We start from the raw sequence: 26,517 nt of genomic DNA, 5'->3' as shown, positions 1-26,517 counted from the left end.
GTGGGTTCAGAGACAAAGAAAGATTTGTAGATCATCCACACAGAGATTACGGGAATCACAGCCATGCCTAGTATCAACATCTGTTTTCAAAATATTTTATAAAATGTCATTTTATTTCAAAACACATCCATGACATCAGTAAACCCCTGAAATTATGCACTGCCTCTGCTGCTGATGCCGACGAGGACAGGATGACAGTCATGGAATCTTAGAGAGCACTTGCTGCCTGTTTGATATATGATCCGTCCATGCGATTTCCACCACTAAAATGTCATAATTATAGAGTGGAGCTCCCATTTTCAGGACAATCAGAAAGACGTATGTGCGATCCATTTTTAACTTTAACCTCAAATCTGTTGCTAAAATTCCAACTGTGCTGTTGGTTCTTATCGATCTTGCAGTGAGAAAACTGTGACACCGTGGAGCTCTGCAGACTCCTCTTTGGCTCCTCCAGCCCTCTCAGCGACACACACGTCCTTCATGGTCACTGTGACCTCGGCTCGCCCTGATGGCCTGTACCGTCCTCCTCTGATCAAAACTGTCTATTCAACAACAAAAACCAGAGAAGACCCTCCTACAACAACTGCTGCTGAGTAAGAGGATGACCCAGTCAGTCACCAAGTGAGGCCCTGGATCAACTCCCTCGGGCTCCAGTCCAGAGAGGCCCTCCGACCATCACAGGGCAGTGGCGCGGCCACCATTCCCAAACCGTTTGTCCAGTTTGATTTTTTTAAAAACCGTTCCTCCAAAAACAAAGTGGCCTTTTCAAAACTTAATTTTCATTTTTTAATTTTACTTCTTTTTTTTTTATCAAACTGGCTTCACTGTCTCTTTCTTCTTCTCCCTTCACCCTGAAGGCCACCTTGCTAATTATTCCAGAGTAAAGTTTCTGTCACACAAACAATAGTATACAATCCCCAACCACAAAGCGATAGCTAAATAAATGCTTATAAAACAAATCCATGACTAAGAAGCCAATTAACTCAGTGAGTCCAAATCCCCTGAAAGTCTGAACAAGCAGCCCTCCCAGCTGTGCCTGAGGGACACTGTCAGCTGGCTCCCAGACCCCACAGGACAGGCACGTGGACCTAGAATACTAATATGTCAGCACATTTAAGAAAATAAGGGAGGAAAATGAAGACCAAAGACCAACATGAACTTTACATTCCTTTGCTCTCATTACCCAATCCCCAAAGCACAGGAGCATAAAATATAAATGATCCTTTCACGCAGAAAGGCTCGAACATTAACCTTTCCCGAGTCTATTACCGGAGTTTACCGAGGAGCACCCATCCAGGTTTCAGGCAAATTTTACTGTGTTTTTTGTTTTCACCATAAAAACTAATTTTGATAGTTTTGAAAATGAAACCAATTTTCATTTCTTAAAATATTGGTTGCTCTCATCTGAAACTAATGTCAAATAATATTAAATGTAAACTGTAACCGAAAAGTAAAGTTAAAAATACAAATATCAGTTGTTCTCAATTTCTACATTTAACATCTGGAAATTACAAATGACTTTCTTTCTCGAATGTAAGTTGTTCTCCACAGCTGAACCCATGTGCCTAATACATGGTCGACAGTAGGTACTTATTGAAGGAAGGAGTAAACCTGTATTTCAACTGCTATTTCGACAGAAAGGATCTGGTGTATGAGCACCTGGAGGCTGTCTGGACGGGAGAGGAAAGACGTACCGGCGAAGCAGCTCACTGCGGACTTGTCGAAGAGCACAGGACCTTTGAAAACTGAACTGGGAAGCCGGCCTCTACCTTACACTCTCAGTCGTGGCTGCCGGGGCAAGACCAGGCAGCAGATGCCGAGTGGCCACTGGTCAGGGAAACGACGCTCCCCGGCTGCAGGCAGGGCACGCACAGGAGCCCGCCAGTGCCCAGGCCCCGCTCCGGCAAGGGGCCGCCAGCCGCCAGCCTGTCAGCACACGCATGCGGCTGGTGTGAAGTGGGGTCAGCTGGTGTCAAATACAAACCACACTTGTGAAGACAAGGACCCAAAAGAACACACAACATACCATTGAAAAATTATTTTATATTAATTACACATTTAAATCATATTTTGAATATACTGGTGTAAATAAAATAGATTATTACTGCCCTGGCCGGTTTGGCTCGGCGGTTGGAGCATTGGCCTGCGGTCCGAAGATACCCGGGTTCGGTTCCCGCTGGGGGCACGTACCTCGGTTGCAGTTTGACCCCGGCCCTGGTTGGTTGTGCGGGTGGCAGCCACTCGATGTGTCCCTTTCACGTCGATGTTTCTCTCTCTCTCTCTGTTCCTCTCTCTCTCTCTCTCTTTCCCTCCCTCCCTCCCTCCCTCGCTCCCTCCCTCCCACTTTATCTGAACAAAATATCGAAAAATGTCCTCGGATGAGGATAAAATAAATAAAATAGATTATTACTTTCATCCATTTCTTTTTAGTTCTCCTAAGGTGACTTAGAAATTGTAAAAATGTTTATGTGGCGTGCATTATATCTCTACTAGGCAGCTCCGATTTAGGCCGAAAATAAAGGAGTCTGGATGCCACCAGGAGTCCACTGAAAAACTGACAGCAGGGTCTGATTCCTCCCTTCTCAATCTATGACTAGAGAAACCGGTTAAATTTTCTGCCTTGTATCAATGCACCATCTCCCTTAAAGAGACACAACAGCACCAGGACCTCCACACAGTAGCCTGGATGTGGAGACAAGAAACCCGAGGCACTGGTCAGAGCCAGAGCAGGTTAATGGAGGGCAAACACTGAGCCAAAGCGACTTGACTCTGGAATACATGTTCTACCCCTTTCTCTCCTCCCATCACTCAGAGGGGACTTTTCCCATGTTCTAAGAGTTTTAGAAAAGGATGCTAATGACCTTTCCTGACTGACCCTGCCATGGGCTTCTCTCTGGCACTCCATACCCTTCAACCACATTCCTCCAAGCCAGTAAACCACAAGTAGAAACAAAATCAGGAAGGTTACCTTGGAGCGGCATCCCCCATGCTGCCCTCTCCTGTAAAAGGAGTTTTCTAGCCCTGGCCGGTATGGCTCAGCGGTTGGAGTGTTGGCCTGTGGTCCAGAGACACCTGGGTTCAGTTCCCACTAAGGGCACGTACCTTCGGTTGCAGTTTGTCCCCGGCCCTGGTTGGTTGTGCGGGTGGCGGCCACTTGATGTGTTCCTTTCACGTCAATGTTTCTCTCTCTCTCTCTCTCTCCCTCCCACTCTATCTTAATAAAATGGAAAAATGTCCTCAGGTGAGGATCAAAAAAAAAAAAGTTTTCCAAATGGGGCCTTTTGCCTTTGCAACTCCAAGTTCTTTGCAGCATCTGTCACTGTTGGTATGACCCACAACAAAGCAACTTAACAGATGGGAAAGAGCTGCCTGTCAGTTCACATGTCTGGGCCCATGTGCTGCACCTGGAGGAGTTAGCTTACTCAGTTTCTTGGCGGCCTCCAATGCTTCGTTCGCAGTGTCCACTACAAAGAACCTCTGAACTTTCACTCCATTATCAGCCATCAGTTTCTTGCTCTGGTATTCCTGCAGGTTCAGCCATCGCCGGGGGGTTAGCTGAGTTGCCTAGAGAAATCAGGGGAGAGAGAAAAGAACGCTTATCAATAACAAGAGAAGCCCGGCCAGTGTGGCTCAGTGGTTGAGCATCGACCCCTGCACCAAGAGGTTGCTGGTTCAATTCCCGGTCAGGGCACATGCCCAGGTTGTGGCCCCGATTCCCAGTGGGGAGCATGCAGGAGACAGCCAATCGATGTACTCTCTCATCGAAATTTCTCTCTCTCTCCTTAAAAAAAAAATCAATAAAAAGAAAACAGATAAACAACAAGAGAGATAATAGTCAACCTATATGGCCAGTTTCACAGGTACCCTCACATGGCAATCAGCAACTCAGATTTTAGACAAAAAAATAAATCTATCCAAATTCTTCATGCTAAATCAAAATGTTAAGGATGACACACACAAATGCATCCAAGTTATAAGAAACTATGAAAACTCAGTAAGATCTGTGTCTAGTTAACAGTAATATGTCAATGTCGTTTCCTGGCTTTGACACTGTACGGAAACTATGTAAGATGTCAACATTAGGGAAGCTGGGTGGAGGATACCCGGGCTCCTGCACTATTTCCAGCTCCCTGGTTTCTGTCCAGGGCTCAGTGGCCCTCCACGGAGGTCTCAGCCAGGGGAGCGCCTCAGGCTTTGCCAGGGGCTGTGAGCGTTCAGCACCTCTGATGTGTCCTGAAGATGGTACTCTGTCCTGGAACCGCACGGCTACAGCGATGCACTCGTGCAGCTCTTCTGGACGAGGGTCATTCCAAAGAGGCCCCAGCACCTTGCAGTAGATGGGGTTCTGATCAAGGACAGTGCGTGTCTTCCTCTTCTCTGTGTCTTAATGACGAATGTGACAGTGCGTGGCATATGGAAGATCCTCACAAAATACCAGCTAGCTGTCCAGATGAATAAACCCTGACTTCTGTACCTTTGTCCCCTTTTTCATACCCAGAAAGTGATCTTTTCTAAAAATAGAAAAGTCCTTCAGACCTGAAATAAATGTAATATAACTTATGCACACTTTTAAAAAATTCAAATTTTGACACAATTAAACCTAAAGATATTTCTCTATTCTATCTTTGTTAATATTGAAAATGATGTTTTCAATACTGAAGTTGCCTGCACTTCTTTAGAAATAAATATACTGGGATAAAAGTAAATCACCAATTAAGCAATGTCCACGTCATTCACTGAATATTATACAACTGTATATGATTTGTAAATCTTCTAAACTTTTAAGTCTTGATAAAACATTAATAATTTTAAAAATATAAAATTTCAGAAAAGAACATATTTATTGTCTCAATAGTCTTAACAGCAAAGCACATAAATATATCAAGAAAAACTCAAGTTTTAGGTGTTTAGTGAAAGCTCCCTAAAGAAAGAAAAGCTTGTACATTAGATATGTGCCATATTCTGGGACCACTTTTAAAAGGCAAATGGGGAAGGATCACGAGATTAAGTCTATGTTCACATACCAATTTAAAGCAGTTAACAAAAGAAGAAGAAAAAACACAGCTTAAGAAGAACATTTGAGAGAGACTTAAAACAGCCACAGTGTGGTCACAGTCAATTCCTCTTCATTAGAACACTCACTGTATTAATTCTAGATATTTTAATGCAATCTGCTACAAACTACTTGCAAATGATCCAGGGACCAGCTCCAGACACATGACGCAGCCCAACAGCGTCTGCGCTGACGGAAGGGAAGCCTGCTGAAAGTCAGTTGCTCTTAAACTGAAAACTAACACAGTGAATATAGTTCTAAAGCCACTGCTGATTCCAAGCTATCACTCCACAAAGTGGTCAATAATCACTTGTGTTTGTCAACCCTAAACTTGAAAGAATAGGGTTGCTGACAGGGTCAAAAACTTCATTAACTCAGCTTCATTCATTAAAAATTTGCACTATTTCTAGAGAGGAACAACTTAAGTCTACTTTTTGCATTTTCAGGGGGAAGGAAAAAGGAGAGGAGACATGCTAAGCAGATAGATGGTGTGAAGTATGCTGGAAATGTCATCAAATGCTGAATGATAATAACAATAATGTTACGAGTTCCTTCTTTTGTTAATTAAGCACTTACCATGTGTTAGGCATCGTACTAAACACTCATGAATCTAACAATCAAAACAATCATGAAAAGTCAAGTATTATTAGCTTTCTCAATAGCTGTCATTAATGCAAACCAACAACCATCCCTAACCTTCCTTCATCCAGGCATTTCCTTGCCTTAGCTGAAGTCAGATGAGGCCTTGTAACGAGCTCTGGCTGATAAGTCGTGAGTACATATAGTGTGTGACACATCTGGGCCAACGTTGAATTATCAACACTCCCACCCATAAAGTCATGTCTCTCTTGACCTGGGGAATGGCAGCACTCGGGACGGCAGCTGCCGTACCAGCCAGGGGCCGAGGGGGACCGACACATGCCTAGGTAACTCACAATGAATGTGTGGGGAAAAATAAACCTTTGTGAATTTTCAGCCCCTGAGATTCTGGGGATTATGTGTTACTGTTGTAGAACCTAGTCTATCTATAGAACCTCTCCTAAATAAGGGAACCAGGCTGAAGGTTAAGTCACTGCCCCAAGATCACAGGAGGCTGCCAACAGCAAAGCTGCTCTGATTGACGGTATTGATCACTGTGTAATACTGCTGGGTGCCTGCATTTGGATTCTGGCCCCACAAACCAGACCCTTGGTGATAAAGTCAGACTGGGATGAGTAAGATCATGTTTCTGTCTTCAAATGGCAACAGGAGCAGAACCCTCAGGAAATGCTGGCCCGGCACGTATATGGAAAAGTGGAACTGCTTCAGACTTTGGGAGAGAGGGAGGTGGGGGTGTGAGCGGGTGCTGTCCTAAGACACTAGAATGGTAAAGGTCATTATTTCAATTCCTAGGAGGAAAGATACCTGTTAAAACCCTAGACTAGCCCTGGCTGGTTTTGCTCAGTAGTTAGAGCATCGGCCCGCAGACCAGAGAGTCCTGGGTTCAGTTCCTGCTAAGGGCACGTACCTCTGTTGCAGTTTGTCCCCAGCCCCAGTTGGGGTCGTGTGGGTGGCAGCCACTCAATGTGTCTCTCTCACATCGATGTTTCTCTCTCTCTCTTCCTCTTTCTCTCGCTCCAGCTCTATCTGAAGATAAATGCAAAAATGTACTTGGGTGAGGATAAAAATAAATAAACAAACAATAAAACCCTAGACTAATACCTCACGGCAGAAGTCAGGCTCTCGCGGGGACTCCATGAACTCTGGGACAGGAGCAATGGAAGGGAGTTGAGAGATCATCTGCGGCAGGGCCTTCCCGTGCTTCCTGCAGTTATCCCCGGCTTGCCCCAGTGCCCCATGCTCTTGTCCATCCAGATTCTGCTAAATCTGAGGCTCTGTTCGGAGACTGGACAGGCTTTGTCTTCTTCTTCTGAGTCAGACGGCAACCCCGGCAGTGACCACACCTCCTCTGAAATTCCAGCCCCCTACTCCTTCAACAACCCTTTCCTCTGCGATTCCTGCGCCACCATCTCCTCACCACGCCTCCTGTACCCATCAGCTGGCCCTGACCTCCTCACACCGTCTCCTTCTGCTGCTGGGCTCAGAGGCTTCCTCCAGCTGCGCATGTCTGGGCTGCCTCCCCAGCCCTGGCTGCCTTCCCCTGATTCTAACCCTTTGTAACTATGTTTGTTTCCCTGTTAAATTCTGTTAAAAGACCTGAGGTTCCACGGAGCCTGCAGGCGCCCCTTCAAGCTGGAGGAGCAGAAGGAAGCAGCAGTGGCCCGCGTATGAAGGCGACACTGGTGACATGGAAGCCCACTCTGCACAGTTTCCCAGGCAGGCATGTCTCAGATTCCAGGTATGAAGAGACAGCTGGGGTCCACGTCCTCATTTTACAGTCAGGAATCTGGGCCTAAAGAGGGATTTAACATGCCTTGGGATCCTATAGGGAGCCAGAGGCAGGATGGAAACTGGACAAATTCCAATTTTCATTCCCTTCCATATGGATTTTGGCAAAGGGAGCATACTAGAAACAGCATCATATTCTCAAAACAGGGAGGTAGGTGGGCGCCTCAGTTGGTTTCCTTGGGACTTGTACGCTGACCTCCTGTTCCCTCACTGCCGTGTCCCTGAAGGAGCAACCATTTCTAAGCCAGAGTGGGGAGGACAAAATGCAGCTTAAAAGAAAAGCTGGGCATAAAGACTGAAGGGCCTACAGGGAACAAGGGAGCAGAGGCAGAAGGAAAAGGAGGAAAATGAGTAGGGGACAGACTGACAACCCTCAGAAGAGGGGGAGGGAGGAGGAAAGAAATAAACCACAGAACTTACATGCATGTACGCACAACCGATGGACATGGACAACAAAGCTGGGGACAGAGTGGGGGGGATGGGGAGGAGGGTGTCAATAAGGAAAAAAGGAGAAACATCTGTAACAAAAGTAAATTAGTAAAAAAAAAAACTCTGGCAACCAGGACAGCTATTTGGGGGGAAAAAAGTAGGAAAAAGGAAAGGACAAATAGAACCAAGAGATAAAAAGACTAGTGGGAAAAAATTCACCAAAAACAAAAAATCAAAGCACAAAATTAGACAGCTACACAGAAACAATGACAGGACTGAGAAATCATCCTTGGCCCCATGGTTTTAAAAAGAGAGGCGTAGAGACTTATGAAATAGCACCACAGGGGGAGAAAATCAACAAAATCAACACGGGGAGTCTAGAGAGCAACATCATTGAGCTGGGCGCCCCCAAGGGAGAATCTGGGAGCTCCATCTGCCCACGGGCTCCGAGCGTGGCCTTCAGCCTGAGTTTCTACAGCAACACTGCTTCAGCAGGAAAGCAGGATGAAGAGTGTTAGCAAGAGCCAAAAACTTACTAGTAATCAGGAAAATAGAAAGGAAAACAGAAATTAAAACAAAAATGAGATGCCATCCTGCCAAAAGGAATGAGGGTTTGATGATGTCAGTATGCAGGCACAGTGACCTGTTTGCTCATACACTCCTCGTGCAAATCACACCAGTGCAATGACCTTCAAAAACAATCTGACAGCATTTATGAAAACTATAATGCCCACCCACCTCCTGTGCCCTGGAAAGTCTGTTTCTCGGGTCTAACCTAGCAAAATGCTTGCACATGTATCAAGGACACACAGGGAACTTTTGTGTGGTGTTATACCCAGCAGAGAAGTTGGAAATGATCTAAATGCTCATGGAATAAAAAAGATGACCTAAATACACCACAATATATCCAGACTGAATAAGAAATTTAACACATCTGTGCAACACAGCAGCACCCAGGATCCACGTGCTCCCCTACATTCTCAAGTCCCCTGTAATTAGCATGCCAAAACTTTAAAGCAACCATGTGCAACCCTCCAGCACCCTTTTCCTTGGTTGCAAGGACCTGGAAGCCACATGTGGAGAGGTGGGAGTCACAGGGTTGAATCTGCCCGAATTACTGAGTTACCGCCTGGAGGACCACTACCTCAGAGTCACCTGACCCATGTCGGCATGAATGAGAAATGACTGCCTGATGTGCTTAGCACGGAGATCTTGGGAATAACTTGTAAGCTCATTGACTAGTATAGCCTGATGAGTACCAACATCCTAACCCAGATTGTTCTCCAAGGCACATTAATGAAAGAAATCAGCAAGTTTCTCTTAATATATACAGTAGAATAACCTCTATATTTCAGACACACATGTCCACATACAAAGCAACATTCTGTATAGATAGAGCTCTGTACAAGTAATTGTACAGGAAAAGGCCCCAATGAAGTTCACCATGCTTCATGCCAGGAAATGAGGAGGGCAGACTTGGAAGATGATGCTCAAAGGAAAATTCAACCTAATCTCTAAAAAGACAGACCTCATTATGAGTATCATAAAATAAAAGGCCTAATTGCTTCAAACGGGCTCTGATGAAGAGGCCACTTCACTGTTGCCCTGTAAAAGAGATTAACTGGAATCCGATTTTTAAGAGGAATAATAATACTACTAATGAAATAGTATTTTTCTGTTTGGCCCTCAGTGTCATAATGCCAGCACACCAACTCCTCTTTCAGAAAGAAAACATACTAAGGAAACAAAGAAAAGAACACAGTGCGTGAGGAGCGGCCCAGGCTCGTGGGAAGGAAAACTCCGGGTGTGAGACACAGAGGAGCAGGAACAAGAGGACTGACACTGCATTACATTTCACTCTGTTCAGGCTGGAGAGTGCAGGGGCCTTCTTGGGAGTCACTTTTGAAACGTAGGATTAGTAACCCTTTAGTCTAGAACTAGAATGCTCCTGACCCATCTCCATTTAGGTTATCCCTGTAACCATGCAGAAACTTCATGTCTTTAAAATGATCTTTTCTCCTTTCTTTTCTTTTGATTCAAACTGGCCTCATCCAGCATCCTGACTCACCTGTCTACTCCTCCCTTGCATGTCCACTCTCTTAATCATTAAGCCCTCAAGACAGTGACGTGCTGGTCAGCATCAAATAATCTTAGAACAACTCCTTGGGTCTGCTGACTCCAGCGACAGAGTTCTGGTCAAACTAGAGACAACATCCAGGCCTCAGCTGTTTCAGCTCTGGCATAACCCCACCTCCCACATTCTTGCAAAACCAGATCAAGTGACGCCATGGCTGACGTCAGGACCAGATGCACTGATCGACTGCCGACCCTAGCACCGAGCAATCAGTGGAGACCAGGCCCTGAGCAGGACCCTAACTCCCTCACTCCCCTATAAAACCCATCCCCTAGAAGCCCTTGGGGAGCCAGGTCTTTGAACACTAGCTCACCTGTGACTCCAAGAGAAACCACTTCCTAAAAACAAACCCTCACTTTCTTTGCCTCAAACTCCTGTTCACCTCTTAGTGGGCTTGATGTGCACAAACGGACCCCTTCAGTCTGGTAACGTCCTCACTTTGTACACTGTAAGGAAATTAACTAACCAATGAACTGGTCCACTATGAGTTCTTACACTCTAGCAGGGGTACACAGGGAGGCTCCCGCACGATGATGAGAAAAGGCAGCTGAAATGAGTTTCCTCACTTATAAAACGAAGAAAACGGGCCTATCTTCATAGGTGTGAGAATTAAATAAGCTGATATTATAAAACCAACAGAAACAGAGCCTGGCATATCACAAGTACTCAAGAAAATGTTAGATGCTATTGTTTAATGCAGAAATACAAGGGAGGGGACAAAGTGTAATGAGGAAACACTCAGCAATTGCTAGAATACAAAGAGCTGGTGGTCACTGAATAAATGACAAAGAAGTGACCATGGTGTTCTGCTGTTCTAAATACATGGGGGTGGTATTTTTAGGCCCTAATAATAGAACCTCTATACTTAAATCACTCATAGAAAGAGACAGAACAGTAATTTACAATAGGAAGGGCCAGACAAATCTCACATTTAGTAAGCAACTTAAAATGTGCTATTTGTGCTAAGTAAATTTACTTTCTATCACATTTGAGCACTAAAATCTCATCTCACTGATGAAAAATGTAAAAGTAAGAGAGGTTAAGTAACTCATCTAAGGCCACATAGCTGGTTAAGTAAGAGTCAAGATTTGAATATTAGTCTGCATTAAAACTCATCTGCTTTTGCACTGAGGTTTGACTCAGTAGTTAGAGCATCAGCCTGTGGACCAGAGTTGTAGGTTAGAATGAGTTTCCTCACTGTCTCTCTCTCTCTAAAATCAGTAAAGAAAAAAATATTTAAAAAAAGAAAAACAATACCTGAACTCTTCTTTACAAGGAATCAGACTAGGAGCCTGAGGACGTTTTGGCCCACCTACAAGGCACCTCTGATATGTCGCACCTCTCTAAGACTGGGCAGTAAGGGGTGCAGCATCTGCTAGAGATAAAATAATCACTCCTACCAGGAAAGAACTGAAGTTGACCTTTCAGACTATCCAGAAATTGGATCACAGCAGTTTTCTATTTTAGAACGAATTCTTCTTGGAGTATGTGGGGGTCCAGCACCAGTGGTATGCAGATTACTTTCAGCTAAAGGCCATTTCAGCTTCAGGCTCAAGGAAGTTTCTGCTCCCCTCCCCAGCTCCACTTAACTGTCTAGAAGAATTTGAATTAGAGGCTTTGCTCAGACAGATTATCAGAGACAACTTCTTTTGACCTGTCTACAGGGCAGGGCACAGTACTAATTACTGAATGCTGCTCCTCTTGTCATCTTGCAATGACTTTTTGAAGCCACCAAAGCCCCTCACCTCTTCCCTAGTTCAGGGTGTCATATATACAACACCCCTTTCCACCTCAGAACCTCTCCTGCATGTAGGGTTCCCACATGCAAGAGATTACATATTATTTTATCTTGTCAATCTGCCTCCTGCTGCTTTGTTTTCCAGCCAGAACACCAGAGGAGGGAAAGAGGAATGTCTCCCCTTCCCCACAGGTAGCTGGACAAAGTCTTAACTGAACCCTAGCAAGCATGTGTGAGTGCCATGAAGTTACAGAAACTATACTTTACACTTGATGAACATCAGCTCATTTAATGCTCACCACGGCCCTGCACAGCAGACACTGGATGAGGCCCATTTTACAGAGGAGCAGACTGAGGCCCAGAGAAGCAAAGTGCCTTCTGTGAGTCACAGAGCTGGCCAGAGGCAGAGCCACATTTCGATCCGAGGCGCGCCTGACTCCAAGCCAGTGCTGTCCGGCGGGTGAGTGGGCCCGGCCCATGGAGCGGGGAGATGACGAGGCAGGAGGCGCAGCGGGACGGGCACACGCATGGAGGCCAAGGTGCAGAGCTGCACTGAAAAAGAGGGTGGTGGGAAGTGGGAAGCTGTGAATGAGTTTCACTACGTCAAAAGAATTAAGATTCTCGAAGGTAGTGTCTGGTTCTTTTATCCCAGGTTCAGCAGGAAAGCAGCTTATTTTTTTAAGGAGCTAAGAGAGGTAAAACTCTTTGTAGTCAGGACAAATGCCCAGAGGAGAGTTTACTCTGTAAGTCCAGGCTTCTCTGCCAAGAGCAAGAAAGGAAAGGAGGGAAAAATACAACCCTGATGAACATTCACATATTAACACAGCCACAGAAATAACTGTGTAAGAGACACTGAACATACTGAGCAGCAGCATCTCAAAATGCCTGCCTGTGCCCTAGTGGAGAGGGTGCAGCTGCATTACGTCACAGGGGAAAGTCACCCTGATTTCATACTGAGAACAAAGTGACAAGAGTGACTGACACAAGCGGAGAACAGACTGAGGTAATGTAACATTACTTGCCATAAACATTTAACTCTGCCACGGCCACTGGCAGAACCTGTACTTGTTCATTTGCTAAACGATTTTCCCGAGCGTTCCTGACACGGCGGCCACCAGGAAGGCGGGCACCCGACCACGGGCCGTCGGCGCAGACATGACGCTGTTCGAGGGTTTATATCCTAGGGGCGACGCAGGGAATAGGGACATGAACACACTAATGAAGGGTGTAATTACAGAGTGGGAGGTGCTACAAAGAAAATAAAATATACATAACGAATCATGGAGGCCAATGTCAGCTGAGCAGGACCTCGGAGAAGCTGACCTCTGTGGGGCCCTAAAGACAGAAAGGAGACTTGTGGAGAAACTGAGGGAGGAAAGGGTGAGCGTGAGCAGGAGCTAGGGGGCAAGTGAGAGATGAGGGTGGACAAGAGTGGGAAGCAGACTGTGCGGGAGCTTACGGGCAGGGTTTAGATTTCACTCCCTCTGTTGTAAGCAGGGTGGATGAGATCAAACCCACATTTTAAGACAATGAAACCAGGGAGCTGTATCAACCCTTCTTCCTGGAACAGCCGAACTGCAAATATTTCAGGCCTTGAGGCCAGATAGTCTGTTGCAACTATTCAGTTCTGCCCCTGTTGCATAAAATAGGCACAGATAACACACAAAATAATGGGCATGGCTGTGTTCCAATAAAGCCTTATCTACAAAACCAGAATGGGGTTCACAGACCCCTCAATGAAACAACAGAGAAGGGCAGTGGAGACAGAAACAGAAAGGAAGGATTTGAATACAGCTTGGTGGTGAAGCAAAGCTTACTGGCGGGTAGACGTGGGGTTTGAGGAGAGAGAAATCTAGTAGTGGACAGACACACACATGCACACACACACACACACACACACACACACTCTTCCTAGTTCGTATAAACCTCATCAATTTTATGTCCCATAAAAAAGCATTTCTTTAGAAACAGCCTCAACCTTACATTTTTTGCCCAAACTGGACTTTGCATGGCACTTAATTATTGAGACACCCCTATATCATTCCTCCTCCACATCAGAGCTGCTGGGTCTTTGATGTTACAACCTACTTCATTATTTACTATTAGTCCTGCGGCAACAGGCAGCCAGCTCTGCTGAGGCCCATCCTGCTACAACGGCCCCTCTGCAGCTTTGCTCCAAGCAGAGAACACAGGCCTCCCTTGATTAAAGAGACACATGAACACTAAGGATTAACAGGCTGTGGCATATCCAATGAAATACTGTAACACGGTTTACATGAATTAGCCAGTTCTCGATCTATCAATGTACAAATATTTCCAAAGCAAAATATGGAGAAATAAGCCAGTGACAAATAAGTGGGTCAAACAAGAGTATACATGCTTTCAAGGAAAAAAGTTAAATAATGTTAGAGAGACAAATGAAAGGGTAGAGAGTATGTCACCCCAAAATATGCCACTCTGGCACATGAATTATTTTGAGCTGAAGGCAACTGAAAAGAAGCATACCCAGGAAAACCTCTCTGCCCCCTGCTCGGTGAGCCATGAAGGGCAGGACAGTTGTTAATCAGAGACACTGTAGGACTCAACATAACCACCTCACTAACTAGTCCTCTGCCATTAGTGCCCCTTCCTACAATCCTCTGGCCCTAGAAGCTCAAACTCCTTTTCCTTTGTCTTATCACTTCTTTGAAAGAGTATCGTTCTTTTGTTAGGATGCTACAAAAGCCTAAGCAGACAAGGTACTGAAAGGGGTCTTGGCACAGCCATTACAAAGGGCCAGAGGTGTCAGCTCAGCATCAGGCTCCTTCATAGCGCCCTGCACCTTCCTCCCGCCATCCCTTCAGGTCCTCCTTAAAGTACTCCCTAAAGTCCCTACCAATAAATTCAGTGAAAAGCTTTCAGGGGCAGACTTTATTTCAATCAACCCACTCATGCTCCTTCTAACAATCTAATAGCACTTACTAGTTTAGGATACATTTGAGTTTAATGGGATTTACCTGATAGAAACAGACTTCTCATCACTTCTTTGCAGCAGCAGTTTGAGCGACCTGGCTAACTCAATCTCGTGGCTCACCTGTCAACCTGGCGAGCTCCAGCTATGACTCGGGGTGGTGAACGGGCAACCTTTGCTGGGGAAACTCCCAGACCGTGCTTTGACACTGTGAAGGGTTACAGCACAGAATGATAATTGGTGCCTGCAAGGTTCTGAGTCCACTCTTTGTGTTTAGAAAGGGTCTTTATTCTTGTTAATAAGTAAAATATTACTACTATGGAAAGCTAATTCTTACAATGCTCTATTAAGAAAGATTTCTTTAAAGACAGCATTATAGAAAGTGTCTCTTTTTTTATGTTTCCATTGTTAGAATCACCCTTTATAGGAGAAATTATAATCTCAAGTATTAAAAATCCCATTGCCCTCCCCAATAGTCCAAATAAAATGTCCTAGTTATGAAAGAAAAGCACATACCAAATCTCTCAATTCTCAGTAGTCATCTCTGCTCTGGCAATTATTTGAGATTCTTCAGCCTGGGTGGGGGAGAATAGCTAAACCCTACCTACATCTGTATGACGAACCCACAGAACTTAAATTCAAGGCAAGCTTTCAGAAAACTGGGTAATGGGAAGATGTAACGTCAAAATAACCCTTGAAATTAGAATGTATACACAATGTAGGGCACACGACATTCACTTGCCTACAGAAAACTTTTGAAGGAACTATTGTCATTCATTTAAAAAGTCCACTGATAAGAGAAAAATCCAAAAGCACACAAAGACAAAAGGACCCTTGCCAAACAGACATTCTAATCATAGGATACCCTCTTAAAATTGGAAGATTCAATACAAACAAAAAATCTTGGAAAACTGAATCCTAATGATCTTTCTTCCAAGAACCTATAGTGAAATGCTATATGACATTACTAGAATTTAACAACTGTTCCAAACTAAAAGCTAACAGAAAGGAAGAACTAAACAACGTGTTCACAGTAGTACCAGTGGGACAAGGAAGGAGGGAGGGTACCTGACAGACATGGAGAAAAACTCCTGAAGAACAGCAGGGAAGGAAGAACTAGACTGAAGTAGAATCCACAGCTAAAAAACCCAAGACAGGGCTGTACCAAAAGCGGGGACTAGCTTTGGTTAAATATATATTTTTAAATTTTTTTTCTTTATTGATTTTAGAGAGAGGAAGGGAGAGGGAGAGACAGAAACATCGATGAGAGAGAACATTACTGGCCGCCTCCTGCATGCCCCCCACTGGGGATCGGGCCCACAACCCGGGTTGGTGCCCTGACCGGGAATCAAACCGACGACTTTTTGGTGCATGGGTCGACGCTCAACCAATAAGCCACACTGGCCTGGCTCTGGCTGTATTTTAAACTCGAAGGCTGGATACACAGAGAGCAGAGGAGGGGCCAAGGCAATCATTAGAATAACCGATATGAGGGAGCAGAGGGCTTGCTCCTGAACAAAATGGTACTTGTGGGCACGTGGCCCTGAGAGGTGACACAGCGCCCAGGCTACCTCTGACGCCCAGACAAAAGACCAGCTACTGGACATACCATGTGTCCACACTCTGCCCCGCTCCCACGGGCACTGATGGCAGGATGCTCTCAGCACCACATCGAGAGTGACTGAACCGTGGAGGCCCACCAACACTGTGGAGGAGAAACAGGAGAAACTCATGGAGAACACAGCCCCTACTGTACTATAACAAGCAGCACAAATCACACAGATGTGAGGGAATGTTACTTCTATCAAATATGGTAACTGCAGCTTTATTCACGGAGCGAAGACATGGAAACAACCCATGTGTCCTTCAATGTACAAGTGAATAGAGAAGATGTACATATAAACAATGGAATACTATTCAGCCACAAAGAGATAGAATATTGTCATTTGTGATAACAATGATGGATCTTGAGTATCATGCTAAGCAATGTAGGTCAGATGGAAAAGGACAAGAATCATGATTTCACTCATGTGTGGGATATAAAATGGCAACAAACAAGCAAACAAAACAAATTCATAGACAATAGTATGGCGGTTACAGAGGAAAGGGGGGTGAGAAGAGGGTGAAGAGAATAAACGGGGCAAGTATATGGTGACAGAAGGAGACCAGACTTTGGGTGGTGAGCACACAATGCAATATATGGATGATGTATTATAGAATTGCACAGCTAAAACCTATAATGTTGCTAACCAATGTTACCCCAACACACTTATCTTAAAAATTTAACTTGAAATCTTTAAAATTTAAAATTGATCACTAAAACAAGGAGTAAGAGATAAGTTGAAAGTAGAGGGAATATAACCAGGAAACAAATCAGTGAACTAGAAATTGGAGGAGGAGAGCCCATGGTCAAATACTTGGGAAATATATCATTTTATTTTCTTTATTTAGAGATTCTCAATGCATATTATCTTAATAAAGGACCTGAAAAGTCCTACCATTGTTTAAAAATCTAACTATGTTTTATAGTTTTCCCCACAGCAATCTTAAGTTGGCATTGCTTTAGTTACTCCTTGGGGAAATGCCATGGACCACAAAAAAGACAAGTACACACTAACCCTAACACCAGACAGAAGGAAATCGGAGCTACTGCACCTCTGTGTACAAGTACTTTTGTTTATCTGGGTATTTCACACTTATCTTCTCATTATTCTGTCCAACCTCTTTGGGATTCAGTACAGCAGATATAAGGAAAGGGAAAGAAGGCCCACATTTGGGCCATATTTTCTATCAGCTCCAAAACCTCTTTCTTAGGTGCTCACTGCTCTGCAGGCTGAAATTCTGCAAATTACCTCCCCCTTTGCCAGCTGGCTCCCATTAGATCCAGCCAATATGGGGCACCACAGGGAGGCTAACAGGCTGGTTGGGGGGGGGGGGAGTATCTGCTCCTTCTATGAGGTGCCCTGGGCACAGCTGTGTGGTGGGGCAGCAGGTGGTCCCCTTTGCCTCCTCCTCAGGGCCCTGGTCCCAGCTCTGCAGAACCCTTCTGCTCCCAGCTCCGAGCTCAGGGGGAGCCCCATGGCTTCCTTTCATTCCAAGGGTGGTTGCTGCTTCCTGCACTTGTAATCTCCGCTTTAGTCATTTTCTTCTTGCCTTTCCAAGACTTCATTAATCCTCCAATAGTTCTTGGACCCCTTCTCTATGTTAAAGTATCCCTATTCAAACAATGAGTGTAGTTTCAGTATTTCTGACTGGACCCAAATGATAAACACAGGAATGGAAAGGGGGAAGTATGAATAAGAGAAATTTAGTGAGCGCTTCCTCGTTTCATACTTTCCTATCTGTAACTATTATATACGTACAAATAACCACTGTTGTATACGCACGGAGATGGATCACCAGCCCCACTGGGCAAACGCTGGTTTTGTTCACGGAAGGATGCCCGCGCAGAGCACTGCAGCCACAGCGCAGGGACTCCATTCGGCTTTTCACTGAATGAATGCTTGTACAGCTGTAAAGGTGGACAGAGGGAGGCCTGCTTTGTGGGAGGAAGACTCCCACATGCAGTTGGAAAGAATATTTTGATAAGCTGTTTAAGCTAAGGAGATGAAATACTAGAAGGACATGCTTAAGGAACCACAAATGGTCACTAAACTTCCAACTAAGAGAAGGGAGCTGAGTTGACCACAGGGCTTTTTGGTGCATGGACACACTAGTTTGGGGACAGAATTAAACTGCTCCGTATGACAGAGGAGCAACTTCTCAGTGCATGGGAGAGAGGCCACGGGAGAAGAGACACATCTTATGAGGGAGGGACATGGGCATAATCAGCATAATCCGGCGCACTGAAGCTTTGGTGGAAGAACGTTCTTTCTGCCAAACATCAAGAGATCCTGAGCCCCATGCTGAACTAAGCAGTGGCAAAGCAGACATTTTGTGTGGTGTTTTCCAGCACCAGATACATGTCATTTTTCCACACCAAAGGTATCCAACAACTCAGTGCAACTGTCACTAACTCCGAGAGTTAGTACAGACCCCACGGGTTAAGGGTTCAGTCCCACAAGACTATTCCTACTTCAGACACAGCTGCAGTGGCGTCCTCGGGCTACATGTACTTCTCCCAGCCGACTACAAATTCAGCGGTTCCCATGGGCCTCCCATCAAGTTAAAAAATGCACTGCAGTGACTCACAGAACTCAGGAAAGTGCTTTACAATTAACAGTTTATTAATGAGCAAAAGCCAAATGTAAGACGTGCATGGGGCACAATATGGGAGGTGAGCCACGCTCCTGGGCCCTCTGGGCACGCCACCCTCCTCAGGCAGCGTTCGCATGTGTCCACCAACCTGGAGGCTGCCCTACTCTCCCTATTGCAGAGTTTTATCCAGGTTTCTTACATAAGAATGCATGATTTAGCCAGTGTTGACTGAACTCAATCTGCCCCTACTCAGAGACAGGGTTTGGAATGGGACTGGAAGTTCCCACTTTCTAAGCAGGCCAGCCTCCCTCTGAACACTAAGGGCCCACCAGGAGTTGCCACGTTAGCATGAACGCAGGTGTGGCTAAAAGTGCCTTGTTCTAAGTAACAAAGAACACTCCTGCCACTCAGGACATTCCCAGGGTTTTAGGAGCTCTGTGCCAGGAACCAGAGTCAAAGATCAAATGCATATTTGGGGTGGCCTTTGCATCCCCCACTTGTTACCAATGGATGTGGAGTTCTTGCGATGTCGCAAGGAAAGGAATTTTCTGAGATTCACATAGGAGGATGAGTGATCTTTATGTCTGTGGAATTAAACCCCCGAGTTTCCAATGTCCCATTTCCTTCATCCCTCCATGGATATAGTCCAAGCTTGTCTTTAGCAGGGCTAGAATGAAGACCCATGCCCAGAGTTTCTGTTCCATATTAAAGTCCAGTCCAGTCTGGCATCTGGACTTTAGCTTAGCTTGTGTTCCCAGCTACAGTCCATTGAATGTGGGGCAGCATGGCCATGGGGCATGCAACTTCTTAAGGCCACATGGTGGGTAAGCACACGGGGCGAGTGTGGGTCACGGAGCAAGGCCGAGAGGTCACAATAGCAGAACAAGAGAGCGAGAACATTTTGTCTGGGGATTACTACAACTAGGAACTTAACCAATTAATCCTTCAGGATTTCACATGCTTCCAGTGGTTCTACCCTTCTAGCCAATGATCTTTTTCCCATGTTATACTAACAGCGAGTATCGCACCTTACGTCACCCCGATTTCAGTGCGCATGCATCCATTGCACCCTTGTTTGATCCCTTCCCCCAGTGATCTGCAGGGAATGGACCAGCGATTCCCTGGGTAGTGTGAAGCTGTAGCTTCTTGGTAAAGCTGCCCAGATAACCATGCTTACAATGTCTGCCTCCCCTCTGCTCTCTTTCTATTATAAATATTAATAACTAGCTAATTGCAACAATAACAATACTATACATCACGTGGTAAAAGAGTCCACTTTATGAGAATTACAGCAGTTTTTTTACCCTCTTCTCTGCTCCCTTCTTGTCCAAAACCCCTAAAAACAAAACAGGCAAATGTCATCATACTGCCATGAAATGCACATGCACTGTACAAAGCACTCGGAGCTGTCGGGGTATACGGCACTGCATGTTCACCCTGATATCCTTCACCTGCAGAGGTCACTTCTCACCCCCGCTCTGTAATATCTCAAAGAAATGTCAATATAAATTCTAACTGCACTGTATTGTTTATGTTATTTGTAAAAAACATAAATGCCTAAGCCACAAATGAATTAAGAATTGAACTAGAAAAAAATAAATTAAGTAGACTTTAGTGGATCTGTTATGAAGAAGATAAAATACTGATGGCCAAAAGACATTAGACATAGAATTCAAAGGATTTCCTTTCTTTGGAAAACTGTTAAGAATAAAAAGATATTTGCATTAATACAACCAGCACTGAGTAAGCACTTCCTGTGCAGTGTGGCTGGCTTGAAGGTGGTTTTCTAGGAAGGCATCGGGCTAAATGTCCATTCATTTCATAAGCCTTTCTTCAACTTTTACATATTGTACTCAATCTGATATACAAACAGCAAAGCCTTTGTTCTCCAGGTATTCCTATGGCAAGGATGACTGATGCATAGCACTGTGCTCCCATGAATTTACAACAGAGATCACTAACCCATCACCTCTTTTTCCTCCACACAGCTCCACATGGATACCACCAGGAAGAGCTAGACTACAGGGTAACCCCTACTTGCCTCCTGTCTACAGCAAGTCAAGCTGCTATAACAAACACCATCGAGACTGGGTGGCCTATAGCACAACATTTACTTCTTACAGTTCTGGAGGCTGGCTATCAGGATGGGCAGGTTCTGGCGACGGAGGACCCACAGAGTCCTGGTTGTACATGACTGCCTCCTTGTATCTTCACATATGGGGACAAATCCCCTTCTGAGTGCTCCACCTTCTGGACTGACAAAGGACAAGGGGGCTCAATGGCAAGTAACCTCACAGGGTGATCTGATCATAAATTCCTGACTGGGCAGGCAGGTCATGGTTGGTAGTCACACCCCAGGCCTATAACTTGCTTGGTGAAAGGCTTATGTTTACCTTAAGAAAGCTCTGTCCATTGTTTCTGTACATCTAGGTTAACACATCTTGACAATGCCTCTTTTCAGACTCCTCCTTCTAAAATGTAACCATACACAAGAGAGCAATTATATTAAGTATTCTTAATCCAAATCCTGCCTTGCTTTCTTCCACCTTCATGTAGTCGTCCTTAAATCCTCTCCTTAAACTCAAATACATAAGAGAAACTTAAAAACTGTAACTCTTGGGAGCAGTTGAGATATTGCTCCTCTAAAAATGTCATTTATTTGATGCAAATAAATTCTTTTTTTTTTTTATCCTCAGCAGAGGACATTTTTCCATTTTTTGTTCGGATAGAGTGGGAGGGAAAGAGAGGGAGAGGGAGAGGGAGAGAGAAACATCGACGTGAAGGGACACATCGAGTGACTGCCACCCGCACAACCCAACCAGGGCCGGGGACAAACTGCAACCGGGGTACGTGCCCTTAGCGGGAACCAAACCCGCGTCTCTCGGGACCGCAGGCCAACGCTCTAACCGCTGAGCCAAACCGGCCTGGGCGCAAATAAATTCTTATAAAAATTATCTAGAAGTCTAGATGTTTCTTACATCAACAACTTTCATGAATTAATTGTTTCCCAAAGGCTCTGCTACCAGACCCAGAGTTCACGTGCCTGATGCTTGAAAAGGCAAAACTCAAAATGTCAGGGTTTGGAGTAAGAAAAGGTTTATTTATCAAGAAGGCGCCAATGGAGAAGACGGGAGACCTAGTGGTGTCTCAAACCCACCTTGCTCGCTGAGCCAGGGCGAAGGTTTTCAAGGAGCTGGGAGAACAATTATGTGTGCTGGTGGGGTAAGTTTAAACAGGAGGACCTTGGAACTTGGCCATTTACGGTAAAGTGACGTCAGCAACAGATCTTTCTGGAACTGTGGCTTCTGAAAGGCTCTGGTGTTAAAGTTCTGGTTATGTCCTGGTCCTTTGGTTACATGGGGGCGGGGGAGACTTTGGTTCCTATGTGCATGCCCTTGCCCTTGGGAGTCTTGGTCTCTGAGAAGCAACTCAGTATCTCACTAAATAGGATAGGACCATTTTGAGCTGGTTCTGTGGTTACAGCTCCACCTCCAACCACCATCACTTTGGGGATCAGGGCTTCAAACTGGGGGTTGGAGGCATAAACACTCAGTCCACAGGACCTGCAATACTATTTATTTATTTATTTATTTATTTATTTATTGTTAATCCTCATCCAAAGATATTTTTCTGTTGATTTCTACATAGAGTGAAAAGTAGGGAGGGAGGGAAAGAAAGAGAAAGAGAGAGGGAGAGAAACATCAATGTGAGAGAGAGACATCAGTTGGTTACCTCCTGCACGACCCTGACCAGGGCCAGGGATCGAACCTGCAACCTATGTACATGACCTTGATCAGGAGTTGAACCCAAGACCCTTCAGTCCCCAGGCTGACGCCCTAAACACTGTGCCAAACTGGCCAGGGCTATACAAAGGCTTTTACCAGCGAGTGCAATCATAACACAGCTGTGCTGCCCATTTCGCACTGTCTCCCGCTGCTCTGGGACAACTGCAGAGCTGAGCAGTCAGAGACTATATGGCTGCAAAGCCTAAAACTCCTCCAGTCCGGTCTGCTCTCTCTGAAGGACAAGTGTGCTGACCCTGACCTATATGTAAGAGAGAAGCAGATAAACTCCTTGGAGTCCAGAGGAGGAAACCGCACCTTAATGCCCTTCTTCCAGCACTGAGTCCCGCAGGAGGGTCGACCTCACTAGGGAAACATCCAAGTGGCCTCCCAGTGTAGACACTGCTTTATTACATAAAAACAACCCATGAACTTGGATGGGCTCCTCCGACTCTCATCAGAAACACCCTGCGAGGCCGGAAGCCTGCTCTCCAGTCCAGATCACGGGAGAAGAGAAGGAAGCCCTGGTCTCCTGGAGAAACAGGGTAAAAGGGAAGGAGGGGAAGATTCGGGTTAGGCTATTTTACCTCCCAACTGAGAATGTGCAAATCAGCCTACGGACTAAATCAGCCTGAGATTCCACGACAGCAAATAAAGATGGAAAATTTCACCCAGGGGCTATCAAATCTGAGTTTTGAGCACATTTTGAGCAGACTGCCACAGCTGGCTCACCTGGGAACAGTTCCCTCTGGACATTTACAAAGTGAAGGCGCATGCAGCTCCAGACTGAAGTTTCCTTTCTCTACGCCACTCTACAGCGAGTCCAGAGGTGCTCCTTCTCCTCCTCATCAAACTGCTCAGAGCAGACACCAATTTCACAACTCCGCATGGACATCAAGTCAGAAAGAGAAGACGAGACACAGCCCACACCCCTGTCCTCACATCCTCACTGAGCGGCAGCCCACCTGAACCGGCCACCTGACCAGCATTCTCCCAGACAAGCCTGCCTAACTCAGCTCACCGGACACATGGCTTTTTTTTTTTTATCCTCACGACGGTCCGTCACTCTCCCTCAGAGCACATCTCCAAGTGCAACTACGTATCCGTGTGATTCGCCCTGTCTGTCACATCCGCAGCCTGGGACGGTCTGAGGTACAAACCAGGCCAGCTGTGTGCAGGTGCATCCTCATGCCTGCACAGTCCTGGCACTGTGAGGTGCTTCATAAGTACTTGCTAAATGATAATTAATCAGATATAAAGACCACTGACAAAATGACCTTCAATCTAAAACTGGGGCTACCAACCTGTCCTCATGGCAGATAAAAAACAATGGTCCTCCTGACGATATATTGTATCAGACAAGGCCAGGCTCTCCCCTGGGCTAACAGTTCCATACTCATATTTCTGGAGTGATACACACTTTAGCCCATATGCCCATCATTTATCTCTAAGGCTCCAAAGCTGAGAAGTTTCTCTCTGCAGTCTGCCATATTACCTAGAAATGGCCAAACAAGCAGTTCAAACACAAACTCTACAATTCGCATCTCTGAGCACATGTATTGAGCACCTGCTACGAGTCAGGCAGAAAACCCAGACACACAGTGTGGTGGGTGAGGGCATGGACTCTGGGGACCGAAACCTGTTTTGAGCCCTGGCCCACCATGACAGTGACCATGACCATTCGATGAGAGTGACCAAGACAGGCCTCTCCATCCTGGCGCAGTGCTCTGGAAACAGCAAGGTGGGAAAGGAATACTTTGTCCAACTGCCGATGGAAAACTGAAGCAGACAGACAAAGACATTTTTCCAAGGTCACAGGAATTGAAACTGAATTTCTGAAGCCCATGACCTTAATCACTGTACTGTTAGGTCATCATCTGTGGTCAGTGAGATCCTGCCTTTAAAGTAGGTATCACAATGCCTAACGCAAACTTAACAAACGTGCACGAAGACACTTCATAATCGTTCATACTGAAATATAAATCTGAGCTCATCTGATTCATCTGATTTTGCTTTTCCGCCACTCTCATCTCCAGAACCCACAGGTGTAGAGGGATGAATGCATCAATACTGCAGTTTTTAATTAATGTATTTAAACCAGAACCAAAGGCAAGAACAAATTAATAATGAAAAGCAAAATAGTTTTAAGGTTATTTAAAAGGACATGATTATGTTTTTCTGGCTGTTTCACAGATTCAGGTAAAATTTCTCTAATTCCATGCTAAATGAAGTACTTACTAGCAAAATGTATCCATTAAATATTTATTATATCAATATTCATAAACATTGTAGTGCACTGCAATCAGTTTCCGTACTAAAGTCTTTTACAGAGGTCAAACCTTTAAAACACAGAAAAAGCAAAAAGTCTGCACATTTTCAAAATCCATGTTCTAAACCAAAATCCATATTCCCTGACTCCTTCATTCTATATTTGATTTCCTCATCGCCTGTAACCTGTAAAATTATGTAAGTCCCCAAGTCCACATGAAATTAAACAAACATCCCACAGTGAAAGTCCAGGAAAAAAAACAAGGCTTCCTATCAGGGTCTACCGTTCCCCTGGCAGGAAACCTAAACTTTATTAGGCAAATAGAAAAAATAACATTCCGGGGCCAGGTGTTCCTTGTCCAGACTGGCTGGGCAGGGCCCTCAGAGGAAGCTGAATTAAGTCCACTCAGGACACTTCCCTATCTTAAGGGTGGAATCCTATCCAATTTTTGCCTAATTTCAGTTCTTCTCCAACATCTTCAAATGTTTTAATGTTTTTTCTTATTTTGCATATTTTGTCTAGAGGTTATCATTGTGTTATGTGTTAGTCCATTACTGGAATGAAGTGCCCGTTTTACAACCGTGCAGGTCGGAAAAGCGCAAATTTCCAGCTGTGGTCTACACGACACAGGACGGAGCAGAAACATCGCTGCTGGCCTGGACACCCTCTGCGCGTCACCTGATCCTGACATGGGCACAGCTTCCTGCTGCGTGGACCTCGCAGTCTAACTAGGACCCTGCAGTGCTCAGGGTACGCAAAGCTCTTTGGTGCCAAAATAGGAAGGGATTTCTCTTTCTTTTGCCAATGCCTGGCTACAGCCACTACCATTACCCAGGTGACAGTCAGGGCCTACAGAACTCTGAGCAAATTTCAAGAATTCCAGGCCACACAAAGTAAACGGTGAAATCTTTTACAAGCAAACTGATCTCATTCAATAAGTTGTTCCTCAACCTGAATGAAAACTGCAGTGGTATTTTAGCCACTAGAGTCAATAAACAACAGCCCTGACAGAATCTGAGTCATGTGAGATAAGCTAACTGCTCACTCATTCCTTCTTCTTTCAATTAGTGTTCAATCATGGGGCCCCACTAGTATTTCTTAGCCTTTTCCCTGACAAGTTCATGCCAGTAAATTTGATAGAACACAAGCAGAAAAATGATATTGTTCGAATCTACTTTGCCCAGAAATCTACTGGAACTCAGTCCAGACAATACCTGACTCCCAATTCAATCCTTGCTTTTGAGAGTATTTACATGAATATACATGCCATACTAACCATTCTCTCTCTCTCTCTCTCTCTCTCTGACACACCCATGCCTCTTTTTTCAGTCATGTATCTTTGCTTTCTTTCTCCTAAACTCTAAGGGTCCCCACAGACTTGCAACCAGGGGAGCAGCAGGCAGCAGCAGCTCATCCCTGGCTAACCCGGAGCCTGTCTCCAAGGTCCCTCCTTTTATCTTTGTAACTTGTTTCCTGAGTCCATGCAGCCCAGCTGGCTCACTTCTTCTGCCTCTGTGATTTTCTAAAAGCAGCTCTCTGAGCAGTCCACTCGACTCTTCTCTTCCAGTGTACTTTCA

The 26,517-nt window shown here is 45.1% G+C and overlaps 1 protein-coding gene across 3 annotated transcripts in view; it reads right to left on the bottom strand.

Annotated features, from left to right (window-relative positions):
- Positions 1-26,517, bottom strand: part of SUCLG2 (succinate-CoA ligase GDP-forming subunit beta) — a 238,994-nt gene that overhangs the window by 177,316 nt on the left and 35,161 nt on the right. Inside the window, exons 1-2 of one of the 3 annotated variants that reach the window (XM_036266383.1) lie at positions 21,283-21,360; positions 3,423-3,564 (exon numbers count right to left, since the gene is read on the bottom strand). In XM_036266383.1, coding sequence (XP_036122276.1) covers positions 3,423-3,564; positions 21,283-21,315 — 175 coding nt within the window. In that variant the 5' untranslated portion in view covers positions 21,316-21,360. Of the gene's footprint in view, positions 1-3,422; positions 3,565-16,301; positions 16,320-21,282; positions 21,361-26,517 lie in introns of those variants that run through there. The other 2 variants (XM_036266384.1, XM_036266382.1) reach the window with 2 other exon arrangements.

Source organism: Molossus molossus, unplaced genomic scaffold, assembly GCF_014108415.1.
Source record: "Molossus molossus isolate mMolMol1 unplaced genomic scaffold, mMolMol1.p scaffold_m16_p_18, whole genome shotgun sequence".
NCBI lineage: Eukaryota > Metazoa > Chordata > Mammalia > Chiroptera > Molossidae > Molossus > Molossus molossus.
This window is presented reverse-complemented; position numbering and strand designations above follow the sequence as displayed.